At 38.4% G+C, this 14,417-nt stretch overlaps 2 protein-coding genes across 2 annotated transcripts in view; both read left to right on the top strand.

The window, feature by feature from the left end:
* Window positions 1-496: 496 nt before the first annotated feature.
* LOC107723504 (uncharacterized) lies at window positions 497-6,818 on the top strand. Its single transcript, XM_016532169.1, has 3 exons — window positions 497-602; window positions 4,147-4,812; window positions 6,075-6,818. Exons 2-3 carry the CDS (start codon window positions 4,301-4,303, stop codon window positions 6,220-6,222), a joined length of 660 nt encoding a protein of 219 aa, XP_016387655.1. The 5' UTR covers window positions 497-602; window positions 4,147-4,300; the 3' UTR covers window positions 6,223-6,818.
* A 1,039-nt stretch (window positions 6,819-7,857) lies between these two features.
* The window catches only part of LOC107723144 (neuronal acetylcholine receptor subunit alpha-2-like), a 16,028-nt gene continuing 9,468 nt past the window's right edge, over window positions 7,858-14,417 (top strand). Inside the window, exon 1 of the mRNA XM_016531676.1 lies at window positions 7,858-8,075. Within this exon, the coding sequence (XP_016387162.1) occupies window positions 8,003-8,075 (73 nt within the window). The 5' untranslated portion in view covers window positions 7,858-8,002. The remainder of the gene's footprint in view (window positions 8,076-14,417) is intronic.

Below are 14,417 nucleotides of genomic sequence, written 5' to 3'. Positions count from 1 at the left end.
CCTTCATCGTGGTTTTGTAGCAAAGACAGATTTATGTTCATATCTTTTGACAGTTAATGATGGATAAAATTTAGGTTTGAAAAGCTTGTGTGATGTTTTTATAGCTGGTGAAAATGTTTTGTACATTTCAGAGCTTCGGTTTGCTTTAACAGCTTTCTTTCCATTCATTCATTCATATCTTGTAGCATCTATTAAAATGAATGGCTGAGTGAAAATCTGGTATGGTCATGAAAAGACCCTTTTCTGCGAAATTCTCGTACATTATCAGACATCAGGGCACAGATGTGAACTAGATTACCCCACGCTCCCCCTAATATTCTTCTCCTGCTCTCTCTCTCTTGCCCTCACTCTCCTGACCACAAAAGAAAGAAATCATTGAGTTTCTCCCTTTTTATAAACACTCCATCCCCTTCCAATAGTCTCCAAATAGGGACACAGACTTTCAGGTTCCCAAATGTTGTTGGAAGAAGTGAAAAAAAGTCTAAGGCAGGCTGATTATGTGTGCTCCACTTCTCTGCCTCTGAATGGCAAAGCAAAGAACAGCGCTTTGAACATTTTGAGCAGACACATGGCTCTACCTTGTGACATGGCAGAAGATTCTGGTAAGTTCTGTCAGTTTTTTGGCTTGAGTGTCTTATTTTATTCATGTTTCTACTTTGAAAAACAAGACATATCTTGATTAATATGGCAGAGCTATTTAATGCATTTTGTCTGCATTCATGGTCTAAACTGGCCACTGATTTGAGTGCATGACTCATTACTTTAGTGATTGGTGTAAATATATCTTCTGACATTCTTTTAATTATGGGAATATCACCTTACATTTCATAAATATGCAACAATAATGTTTAAGACACACCACACTCAACCTTTAAACAACTACACTTTCTTTTTTGCTGCATGTGAAATTCTCTTTAATGTAAGTAAGACTAAATTAATCCCAAAACTGGAAAAGCGACTGTACTTTCCATTCAGAAAGACTTGTGGCCTATTTGCATAGACTTTGCATGACGTTTTATTTGGACTAGGCAGACTTTGTTATCATAAAAATGATACTGCATTTCCTCAGTTTTGAACTGGTTTGGCATGTATTTTTAGAAATGACACAATGCTACTAAAAAGGTGCCCGGAGGAAACGTAAAGGTCAAAAGTGCTGTTTGAATGGGCTTTTATGGTTCCAATAATATCATTTAAGTCTCTAAAAGGTTTAATTGTTTTCTCCGTTGTAAAACATTGCGAGCTCTGGATTGGCAGTGTGAGCAATTGTGAGGGATCAAAATGGAGCGACTAATCAAATCAAGACTTTTGTGCTATTGTTCATTTACAATGTTGATCAGTAAATCTAAAAATAATGTTTGCATATGACGACCTTTTGCTCTGCTTGGTTAAGGAACAATATGCATCATTCCGAGACATGAAAAACAGTTTCAATATTTGTTTTTCTCATCTCAATACATTTGACACTTTCAGACTTAATTCAAAAATAAAACACCTTGCAAAAACATTTCAGTATTTAATTTTAACTGAAAAAAAAATGATAAAAGAAATTCATTCATTTTCTCAAAGTGCTTCACGACTAAATGAGAAATAAATCACTGCTTTCATCATTGCATGCACAGCAGAGCAGAAGTTCATTACAGGCTGTGTTGGTCTGTTGAGTTACAGATATTATCCTTCCTCCATGAAGCACAAATGTCAATCAGCAAGCATGAACAACAAATTACTGCTGTAGAGAGGCAAAGATGCTCTTGATGGTACTCCTTTAAATAGTTCTTTACTAAAAGAGCTTGATCATGATTGATAGTGTTTGTTTTAAAAAATAATTTAAAATACCTACAGACAGGTAACTATTGACTTGAAAAACTGAATGCAACCCCACAGGTCAAACCTTTAAAAAAGATGACTGCAATAAACCAACAGATTTGATATTCTACTACACTAATGCGAAAAATATAAATACATAAGCAGAAAAATGACAATTTTATGCTGCCCAGAACATGCACAGGAAGATTTTTTTAGGCAAAGCGTGCTGAGCTAATGCAGAATCCAAAAGTGCTCACACTGTGGAAAAGAGAGCCGTCTTCCCTCGAAGACAGATATCACATTTCACACATTTCCAGATGTTGAGGGGAGTGTTGGGATGCCCTGGAGTAAGACAGGACATTGAAAGAGATTGTGTGAGTTGTCAGTTCAGTCACATCTGGAGACATGAGAGATGAGGTGATGAGCCCTCTCTGCGTCAGAGAGCAGAATTTTTTTTTTTTATTAAAACATCCTTAAAGCAACCTATGATGCAAAATTAATTCTTTTTTTCTTTGCCCACTGAAAAAAAAAATTCCTTCCTTTTTTTTCCAAGAAAACACAAACTTCTCTACATTTTGTTATGCTTAAAACGGGAAAAAACTCAAATTCTCAAAAACTCAATTTTTCACTTTATCAATTGTCATATTTATTTTATTATTCAACATAAAAAACAAACTTTTTAAAATTTATAAAACCAATTAAAACACTCAGGAACGTCCAAGAATAATCCAAGATGACGCTTTTTCACCCCAATGGCACTATGCAGAAACTATAAAAAGGAAAGAGTCTTAAGCCTGTGTGATTGTATTATCTAAGATGGGGCTCACACTTTTTCTTTGAAAGAGTGAAAAGAGAGAGAGAGAGGGGTGGAAGGCACTCATCCTTGTACATGGAAGACTAAACAAACAGCCTCCCCTTCCAGAGAGGTCATGTGCTACACCTCAGGGCCCTCACATAAATGAATATGCTCACTACACACACCAGCAGGAAGCCCCCCTCCACATGCTCTGGAAAACCCTGTAAAAGTCTACTGCTTCATTTAGCATTCACAGTACAGTTGGCAGACAGTATAGTTTCACAAATACAGCAACTTCTTTCATCCTCTGACCTCTCATCATCTTTCATGTTTTACCGTAAGTTTCAGGAAATTACTGGAAGATATGTGTATTTTTCTTGATTAGTTTTATTCAGTTTGGTGTCTAGAGAATGTATAAATAATATAATATAATATAATATAATATAATATAATATAATATAATATAATATAATATAATATAATATAATATAATATAATATAATATAATATAATATAATATAATATAATATAATATAATATAATATAATATAATATAATATAATATAATATAATATAATATAATATAATATAATATAATATAATATAATATAATATAATATAATATAATAATATACATTTTACACCCACCCATAGAGTTCTCAAGTTTGGGGTCCGTAAGTTTGTAAATATTTTTATTCAATAAGAACATACTAATTTGATTACACATGACAGTTAAGACTTTTACATTGTTACAAAATTCTGCAAATTCTTACTGTTCTTTAGTTTTTTTTAACTCTGTATTAAAAAATATATATATCACCATTTCCACAAAAATGTTAAGCAGCACAAATGTTTTCTATAGAAACTTGTTTCCGTCATGGGATGAAAAAAAAAGGTAATTCTGACACTTTTCCTCATGATTCTGAGTTTATATCTGATAATTCAAACTTTTTTCTTGTAATTCTAAGAATTTTTCTCAGAAATGCAAGTTATAAACTCACAATTCTGTGAATTGTCCCAATTGTGAGATATTCACACTGAAAAGAAAAGTTGTGAGATATAAACTAACAATTGTAAGAACAACTAATTCAAAACTGAGAATTAAAAAGTTGCAATTACCAGTTATATATATTTTATTGCATGGTGGAAACAAAAGTTTATATCTCAACATTTTTTTAGTCTGTGGTGGAAAAAGGCTAACGTAGCCTTAAACACTGATAATATGAAATGCTTCATGAGCAGCAAATCAGCATATTAGAATGATTTCTGAAAGTTCATGTGATATTGAAGACTGGCTGCTGATTTGTCATCACAGGAATAGATCACATTTTAAAATATATTCAAATAAAAAAAAGTTATTTTAAATTGTAATAATATTTCACAATATTACTGTTTTACTGTATTTTTACCAAATACATGTAGCCTTTGTGAGCATGAGAGCCTTTCAAAAACATTTTTGAACAATTCTGAATAGTTTCCATTGAAGAAAAGTTTTGGTCTGTTCTCAAATCAAAACATTGCTTAAGCATCTGTTTGTTTCTTCACAGATGAGGTCAGAGCTTTGCAGCAGTGGTGATTGTGTGGAAAAGCTGTGTCCAGCTTTGAGGGGCTCAAGAGGGACCTCACATTTGTCATTGCTTGGGTTCTCATCCATCACTCCGTCAAGTCCCAGGTCATAGAGGTTCCTCCCTCTTCTGGGTCATGATGAGGCTTCACTCTACACTTGGCACTTGGCTCTTCACACTCCTAGTGATGCCAGTCTACTGCCAGAGTGGTGATGATGGAGAGTGGGGATCAGGGGACGTCTCTGGGAATGCGGTCACTGGCAACTCCTCCGCTTCAGTCTTCCATGCAGTCGGGGATGAGCCAGACAGGACCAGGCCAGTTTTTCAGAGCCTGTCAGAGACAGAAGGCGGCGACTGTTATGTCAACTTCCACACCAGCCAAGTCATGTCAAGGCGGTTACGAGCTTTCAGAGAGGAAGTTGCTTATTTAAAGGCCCTTCAACATGGGAACCAGGCAGTGATGGAGAATCTGGTCCAGTTTGTAGGAGCAGAGATGGGAGATCAACGCTACGAGGAGGTGATCCAAGAGAACATTGTTGGAATCAGAGAGGATCACGTGAGCTGTGAGAGCGTGGTGACAAAAGCAGCAGAGGAGTTGGAGAGTCAGCTGGAGGGAGACGCTCAAGCCACTTTGGCTGGAATTCAGAAGTGAGATGAGTTGATATGCTCTTGTCTTCGAGGCAAAACTCCAAGGTTTTTAACATTTTAGGATGCTGAGGCAACAAACCTGAATGATAATCAGGAGAGAGGAAAGTCTAACACATGTGCAAAATATTTAGTATCAAAATTGTACAATTTGCTGTTTACACATGAGAAATGGTGATGGAAGATCAGAGGTGAAAATGTCTATATTTTTCTAAATACATAGGTATACTGTGCATCCCAAATAAATAAATAAAACTACAGAATTGCATTAATTTGACCAAAATTACAGTAAAAACTGTAATATTATGAAACATTATTACAATTTAAAATAACTGTTTTCGATTTGAATATATTTTAAAATGTAATTTATTCCTGTGATGCAAAGCTGAATTTTCATTGGTCCTTACTCCAGTCTTCAGTGTCACATGATCCTTCAGAACCCATTCTCATATGCTGATTTGCTGCTCAAGAAACATTTCTTATTATTATCAATGTTGAAAATGTTGTGCTGCTTAAAATTTTTGTGACAGCATTTTTTTTAGGATTCTTTGATGAATAGAAAATCTAAAAGAAAAGAATTTATGTGAAATAGAAATCTTACTGTCACTTTGATCAATTCAATTGCTTTAATTGCTGAATTAGTTATAATTAGTTTAATTTATATTTTTTATTTATTATATATTTATTATATATATTTTTTATTTTATTTTATGTATTTTATTTTTATTTCCCAATATATAGAGAGTTCATTTATAGACCTTAATATATGAAATTGCCAGCTCAAGAGTGTTTCAAGGCTGCATACATAAAGTAACACTTTCATCGTAAAAGATAAAATAATAAAAGTAAAAAGATAAAAGTAAATAAATTACAACCAAATAAAATTCTCAGTTAAAATGATCCTAAACAAGAAAAATATGCTTATAAACACAGTGATGAGTGTAAAGAAAGCTTGTAGCTCATAGAGCCTCAGACTAACCACAATGACGCGACTTTGATTCTGGTCTCTGGGTTTTCCATCACCAGCCTGGACAGTTGGAAGGAATGTGAATTTCAGCCCCTTTGAGGCCCCTGGTTCAAGAAAAACTAAGCTGAGGCCCTAAGGAGGCCCCTGTTCATTTCCTCCTTCTCCTCTCTCCCTCTCTCTCTCTCTGTCTTTAAATATTTCTGATGTTGTGTATACTTCTCTCTCTCTCTCTCTCTCTCTCTCTCTCTCTCTCTCTGAGTATTTCTGATGTTGTGTCTACTTTATGTCTTTATCTAAGAATAAAAGAAGAGTCCCTTGCCTTTGAAGAAATGCTGCATACTGCGACGGACATCGCCACTCGACTGGAGAGCTCCTCACGAACCCTGCATGTGGAGATGATCGAACAGCTGAGGAAGAACATGAGACAGCCACGCAAAACTAAATGATTCAGTGGGAAGCCCTCCAACCTGGAAAAACAGATGAAAGTGTTATATGGCATGTCACATCTATATTTATCCACAATGTTTTAATAACAGTAAAACAATGTTGTCACCTTAAACAGTCCATATGTGGACCATTTGACTGCATTTCTTTATATTTTATCTCCCTTGCCTACTATGTTTTTAAAAACACTATTGTCAGAGAATAGACTGAAACGCAAACTATATTTTTCTCTCTTGTTCGATGTTCATTTGTGAGACATAATGAAAACATAATGGCTTTGTGTACAAGGAAATTTTTAAAATGATCTTGGCAGTGAGGTGACATCTTAAAAGAATAGTCTCTTTCCAAGTACAGACAACCCCGCAGCTATGGTCTGGCTGTCTTGGCGCTAGGGAGCAGATGGTGAAAATACTGTATGAGGGTCTGGAGATCAGCAAGCATGAACTCTTATACGTTGGAGAGAGAGAGCAAGACAGAAAAGAAAAAATAAAGAAATAAAACATGGCAGTGATGTCACTGAGAAATAAACAAAAAAACGTGACTTGGCAGCTTGGAGCCAGAATCTAAAAGAATCAGAAGAAAGAATCTGAAATGTTTACGACTGAAGAATGTTATTTTAAAATATATTGTGATTACTCGAGTATGATTAAATATACTGTAAGTATACTATTAAAATATAAGTGTATTACTCTGCTCAGTTGTGGTCACTTTTGCTGTATGTGTATTTTTGTTGGGATTTCTGTGTGTATGCTGGCAGCTTTTATGTTCATAGATACAGCTTGTGTGAAAGAAAAATTGCAGTGACATCAACTAAATATTATATTGAGTGTTGTATATATACTGTTGATGGGGGGGGGTTTGATTACCGTCTTGTGTGTTTAATCAGCATAATAATTATTAATAATAATAGATGTCTCTGTCTCTAAACTTATCCACAGTAAAAACTGCATTTCAGTTTCACCTTCTGACTGAGTTCTCGCTCCCCTTCAGCATTTATTCAGCTACCCTGACCTCTAGCGGAGTTTAACTGCAATAACAATTCAATCACTTGATGCAATAGGTTTGGCCCTGATTTGACAAGGATTGTCTCCATACGAGTTCGCGAATGTATCCATTAAACGTGAGTTAATTATGTTGTTTTTATTTGAAAAAGAAAATTCATTCAGATTTGTTGAAAATAGACATCGGGCAATTTGGAATGTGGTCAAGCTCGTGAACTTGTGATGTGTTCCCTCCCTCCCTTTCTGTCTGACATGAAAGTGGGTAGGCGGACTGAGATAGAGATGCTCAGTCTGGAGTAAACCCTGGAAACAGCAGGAGCCAGGTCATGAGTGCATCTATGCACGGTGTGACACAAATGGAGTTACTCTGGGATATATCTGCTTCTAAAAAAATCCTTCTTTTTGGATGCATATGGAGATAAATAATACTTTTGCAGCACGGAACCTGATCTTCGCCTAAAACAGGTGCGCAAAACTTAAGCCCATCATTGTGCTTTTTCACGTAGAGAGAAAGCAACTTCAGGGTTGCATAAATATGGATAAACACTGGATTTATGCTACTTAATTCGAAACATTTTTTACGAAAAACGAATTTTTGCCAACACTTATAATACATGTGATGAAAAAAAAACTTGACGAGAACATCTAACCCTAAATACAACCAGCAGAAGATGCAGAGTATGGCACCTCAACAGAAAACACAGAAGCCACTGAATTATACGGAAACTGTCGCGTGGAATGCAGATGAAAATATAGAAATGTATTGAAAGTAATTGGCTGTATGATGGAGCGCTTTCAGAATCAGCGGTTCTTCCTGAGAATTTCTCTTCTCTGCACTATCCTATGTGAGTCAAGTAAGTTTCACTTCTGATTTTTTCCCCCACATTTTTCCACAAATATTGCTTAAGAAAGAAACCAAAGAGACTCGTGGAACATGGTAGCTGGTTTCTAGTCCAAACTGACTATTAATTGTATAAACTGGTTTTGACTGCTCATTTCCAAAAACCATACTACTGTACTGACCCAATTAATCTGGTTATAATAGCGGCTTTGATGCTGGTCTAAATTGGTCTGTCAACTTGAACCAGCTTTAGTCACCCTAAACCAGAATCTTTTCTAGAAAGGAGCCTTAAAAATAAGACACAAAGTTTATAGGCTATTTGATTGTTTTACTTGTGTATTTTAGGCATTTCCAACGTGCATTGATTAATTTGATCAGTTTGATTCATTGTCAGTTAAGAACAAACTGCCTCTGCTTAAAAATCTCAAAACATCCAGCTTAATCTGGTTTTCAGATGGTCACAATGGGAGACCAGTTTATCCGATTCTTAAACCAGCAAACTACCATGAGCTGGTTTAAGATGCAGATGCTTTCACATAGCCTACCCACAGTCAGAGATGTGTAGGCATTAGAATGGCACGCACGATTGCCAGTAAAATGAAATGTCCTCTCCACAGCCAAGCTGGCACTTAAATCAAGGCAGATTTATTGGGCTTGCTCATCACTCTGCGTTTACGCTCGCACTCTCCACGAGCGTCTCTTCATTTATGTGTCCGCTCGCTGTCAGCAGCCGCTGGACTCCTGATGAATGAATAGGCTATCACTGCGGCCATCTGACGAGCTTGCAGCTGGATGCCCTTTACCGACGCTATTTGCATCGGATTTGCTTAAGAACATCCCGAGCTCTGGAAAGTTTCCAGAGTTGAACGGAGATACAAGAAGAAGAAGGTCGCCATCCAATTTCAGGTCCGAGTCATTGGCGAGAACATCCTACAAGTCTGTATAGTGAAATCCGTCCACCTGCTCTGCTCCTCACAGACTGGAGAACAGATGCGCTGTTATCGCTGTTTGAGCGGCTGCAGAACTGACGCAGACTTCACCGTTCCAAACTGGAATTGAGAAAGAGCCTAGAATTCAGATGTTCTTACGTTACTTGCAAAAATGATCACGGTAACCACAGTTTCTGTAGTGGTAGCCTACAGTTATTGCTACTTGAGAAAAATCACTGTAATTAATATGAATTAAAATATAGGCCTACACCTTTTAGTTATAGGATACATGTAATAAATTAAACATTTTTAGAATAAAACTTTTATTATATAAAATAATATTTTAAAGTAAAATTGTGGTGCAATAGTTATAAATTCGCTGCACTTTGAATTTAATTAGGTCTACTGATGAAGACAATTAGACAGTCACCTTAAAAACTCAACAATTGAAAACATGGTTTTGTAGTGTAAAAGAAGGTTTATCAACCTTCCATCATTTTGTTTATTTTTTAACAAAGATGTAAATACCAAGTCAACACAGTTTACCTTGTTTTAGTGAAAACTATAAATAAATAAATAAATAAATCCATTCAGTTGTTATTTATTTAAAATAAATTAATAATTATAATAATATTAAAGGGGTCATATGATGTTGCTAAAAATAACATTATTTGGTGTATTTGGTGTAATGAAATGTGTTTATGCGGTTTAATGTTCAAAAAACACATTATTTTCCACATACTGTACATTATTGTTTCTCCTCTATGCCCCGCCTCTCTGAAACGCGTCGATTTTTACAAAGCTCATCGTTCTGAAAAGGTGTGCTCTGATTGGCCAGCTATCCAGTGCGTTGTGATTGGCCGAATACCTCAAGCGTGTGACGGAAATGTTATTCCCCTACCATATTGTGATGCCCTGTCCAGCGACGAGACAAAAACATTAAAACCCATTATAAACGAGGCATTTGTTGCATCCAGTGGGGACATAATTACGGATTATAATGACTTATATTGTCTTTTTACGAATTGCGTTGCATCGCGCCGTGTAAACATAAAACCATGTCTGCAATTGTCTGAATATTTGGGTTGAACTGTTCTGGAACAGTGTTGTAAATACAACTTAACCACTGATTTCTAGTCGTTTCCTCTTTTGGAAGGCCAAACAAAGTAGTTTCGCTTTCACAATGAAACACACGGCGGGCTAGAGTGAGCGGAGGCCAGAGGCCTATGAGCGGAGGGCAGCGGGCTAGAGTGAGCGGAGGCCGGCTTGAGTGAGCGGAGGTGGGCGGGCTTGAGAACGGTGCGGCCGGCGGATTCGATGAAGGAGCGTCCGGCGGGCTTGCGGCAACCACATGTGACGACCCTGGGCTGGACTCCGCTTCGTCCACGGTGAAAGCACGGATCAGCACGGGTCAGCTCCAGGCATGACGAAGTGATAAATAATACCTCTTTGGATTTGAGACTTTAGTCTTTGCAACTTTACAGATCTTCTTTATGCACCAAGAAAGGAAAAATTTAAATCGCATCATATGACCCCTTTAATAATAATATACTAACTCTTTAAGAAAACTCCACATTTGCACCAGTTAAAATTTTTTTTTATTTGTTTTCATATAAATTATTTTTTAATTTTATGTTTTATTAAACATTTTATTAAAGTGAAAAGTTTAATTAATAACATAAAATATTATTATTAATAATAATAATAATAATAATAATACAAATCTATTGTGAAGAAATAGAAAACACATTTTCTCTAATTAAACCATATTGCCTGTTGGTTTATGAACACTTTTTCTTTTTTTTTAAGCTATAAATTACTATATATTACATCATCATTATATAATTTTTTTTTCTTTTTCTAAAAGTACCAAATTCCTAGCCAAAGAGTAATAATAACTTTGAACTGCATGGCCTGTCAATAATATGCTTAAAAAAGCAAGAAATGTGCCAGAGGTGAGAAAATAATTTCCTCCGCTGACTGTAGTTGGTGCTGTGCTTGGGTTTCATATCATGTCCCACTGTGCTAATGCCCTGTGGTGCAGACCCTAAATCTGACTTGTTAATGACATGTTGTCACTCGCCCAGAGTGTGACTCATTGTGCCAGCATGACCCAAGGGAGCTCAGTTCTCCACACAGCAAATGACTGCCCTCAGAGAGCAACTCCAGCCATGCTATAGCACTCAAATAGCAGGCCTGACACATACTATGTGCAAGCGCTGTCCTCAGGGTTCTGTGTTAATGCCTCCTCAGCTCAGAGATGAGACCTGAGTGGGCCAGCTTAATGGTGTCTAGCCTCTGTCCTGCAAAGGTGTCAGCCAAAGGTGCAGAGATTACAGGACATCTCCTCTTGGAAATAGAAGAGAATCAGTCATCATTCAGTTAGCCACACTGGCCCACGTATCATTAAAAATGGTTGGCTTCACACATATCAGGTGTTTGAAGCAATGTTCTTGAGAGCATTTTTTCCCTCAGTATATACAGGTAGGTCCAAATGAAAACTTAAATAGAGAACATATTATAAGTAGTGTTAATAAAAATCAAACGTACTATATTCATCATGTGGTCACTGTCACGTAATTTCAGACATACTAGTAGTACTCACTGAATCTGAATATGCCTACTTCAATTCAATATAGTATACGAAAAACAGTATGCCAATAGAAAAGATGGCATAGGCCTGCTCTAACCCGATCTCATGAATGTGCGTTTCAATGGCACGATTTTCTGTTTCTATTTGGCGGACTATTTATATGCAAAAATGTACTTTGCCGTGCATATGATACGCAATTGGTAGGTTTAGGGGTGTGGGGTAGGTACATATTATATGTACACCAAAAATGCGTATTATATGGACGCCAACAAAGCGCGTATCATATGCATGCAAAAACTGCGTATTATATGCACGTCAAACATGTGCGTATCATATACACAGTCAGTTTCTGCATATAAATAGCATGTAAAATAAAAAATAAAAAATAAATAAATTAAAAAATGGGGGGGGGGTTAACTACTTTTAAAGACAAAATCGAAATTGACAATTTTTTTTTTTATGGAATACTGAGTAATTTATTAATTTTTTTTTTAATCCACACATCTTTTTCGTGCCCTCATCTTTAATCAAAGTAAATAGACTGGCGTTTTGAATTATTCATAATATTTTTTTGTTGTTCACTGTTTGTGACGAACTTTCAGCTTCACACTACCCACAATAGAGTTACTCTCTTTTTGCGCTCTCACATTAACAACATTTTGTTATTTTGTATAAAAAGTTACGTAATGTAGCTTTGAGCACCGCGTTAAAAAGCAGTGTCATGTATCCTATAAGAGCGCATGTTTACTGTACATAGAAAAACAATTGAAAAGCAAGGCAGTGGAATACAAATATATTTTCTGTGTGAGCTATAAATATTTATTTTTTATGGGATATAAGAGTAAGAGTAATAGGCCTATGTTTTTAGTGAGTGTGATATTTCAAATTCAGCAACTCATTTACAAATGATTCGTTCAAACACACTGAGTACGTTTACATGGACAACAATAATCCGATTTTAACACGATTAATACAATACTCTGATTAAGAATCTACCATGTAAACAGAGATTTTTGATTACCCTTACGAAAAAGAAGTTTATTCAAGTGTGCTATTAGTATACTTCTTTTAACTACATAAAGTATACTTAAAAATATACTTGAACTTTACTTAAGTATACTTACTAAAATAAACTTGAAGTATACTACTTTTTGGTAAGGGTAGGCCTACCTTAATCCGGCTAAAGTCATACTCGAAGTAAACACAAATCGAATTAAGACATGTGGAGTATTCCTATTTTAGTCGCATTATTGAAGTGTAGTATAGACATGTACACCCCTTAATCACATTATTACTGTCGTGTAGGACTTTTCGCCGCATTTTGCAACAGGATACACACATGGCAGTGGTCAACCGTTTGACGGCAATCAAAAGAGCATGGCTTCAACAATGCCATCGTCTGTTTGCACGTATAGCATAACAAATAATTAACTGCACTTGAAGCTTTCAGTAAATTAAAAATGAAACACCCAAAACTGTATATGTCACGGTTGCCTACTGTGAGGAGCGAGGAACGAGGAGACGTAGGGGAATTCACGAATACAGTCTTTAATACTTCACAGGAACAAGGAACACACAAGTAGCAACATGGATGGAAGATAATGGACCCAATGAAACACAATAGGAACAGGAACAGGAAGGAAACCAAATATGGGCATGTAACACAAGGGAAAACTAGGTCATGAGGAGCAAAACACAACACAGACAGTCCATCTTCCTGACATATCGCCCCCTTCCCGGAAGGCGCGTCCTCGCGCCGAAGAAACAATAGAAGGAGGGACGGGTGAGAACTTGGGAGGAGGCTCAGGAGGAGGACTGACACCCACGAGGGGGCCGGCAGACAGAGTCCAGGGCGGATCAGACGGAGGGAGGAGCCAAGGAGGAAACAGTAGGAGTCAGGGCGGATCAGACGGAGGGAGGAGCCAGGGAGATGACAGGAGGGACTTGGAGCATGCGGCGCCAGGTGGGACCTAGGCCACAACCATAATGGCGACCCACGATGGAGCCGATGGAGGGAGGAGCCATGGAGGAGGAAGGGCTGACAACTCCAGGGGACTGACCTAACAACAAGGGAGGCATAGGTGAGAACTTGGGAGGAGGCTCAGGAGGAGGACTGACACCCACGAGGGGGCCGGCAGACAGAGTCCAGGGCGGATCAGACGGAGGGAGGAGCCAGGGAGATGACAGGAGGGACTTGGAGCATGCGGCGCCAGGTGGGACCTAGGCCACAACCATAATGGCGACCCACGATGGAGCCGATGGAGGGAGGAGCCATGGAGGAGGAAGGGCTGACAACTCCAGGGGACTGACCAATGGCGGCGCAGCAGCTGGCGGAGGAGCCCGAGGCAGAGATGGAGAGCCGATGAACCAGGACGACACCGAGGATCCGGAGGGCCACGGCGGAGCAGATGGCTCAGGTGACCGAGGCGGAGGCGGGGATCTGGAAGGCCGCGGTGGAGCCGGAGCGACAGAGGACTGAGGAGGAGCCGAAGGGAAGGAGGAGCCTGACAGAGGGACGAGGCGCAGCCGGAGGAGTGGAGTCCCGAGGCGACAGATGGTCAACGCCAGACCAAGGCGGAGCCTGAGGGACGAAGGGGGCCCGGCGGAGTCAGTGGACTGCCGGGCCACAGCGGAGAGGAGGGAGCTAGGAGCCGAGGTGGAGCCGCTGGGTCGACGGGCCGATGCGGAGTCTGGGTCTCAGATGCTGGAGTCGGAGGCAAGGGATTCTCCAGCCATGGTGACGATGGAGGATGGCAGACCCGCAGAGCTCGCACCGCATTGATGGTGGGCTGAGGGTGAGCAGAGGGGCTGCCAGACGACAGCGGTGGAGGAG

The sequence above is a fragment of the Sinocyclocheilus rhinocerous genome, unplaced genomic scaffold (assembly GCF_001515625.1).
Source record: "Sinocyclocheilus rhinocerous isolate Xijiao unplaced genomic scaffold, SAMN03320098_v1.1 scaffold1725, whole genome shotgun sequence".
Taxonomy (NCBI): Eukaryota; Metazoa; Chordata; class Actinopteri; order Cypriniformes; family Cyprinidae; genus Sinocyclocheilus; species Sinocyclocheilus rhinocerous.
Note: the sequence above shows the minus strand (reverse complement) of the source record. Positions and strands in the feature narration are given on the sequence as shown.

Excerpts from the sequence above, each read along its gene's own strand:
- LOC107723504 (XM_016532169.1), top strand. The coding sequence starts at position 4,301 with ATGATGAGGCTTCACTCTACACTTGGCACTTGGCTCTTCACACTCCTA. Across the intron at positions 4,813-6,074 it reads ACTTTGGCTGGAATTCAGAA|AATAAAAGAAGAGTCCCTTG; the intron begins GTGAGATGAGTT and ends TCTTTATCTAAG.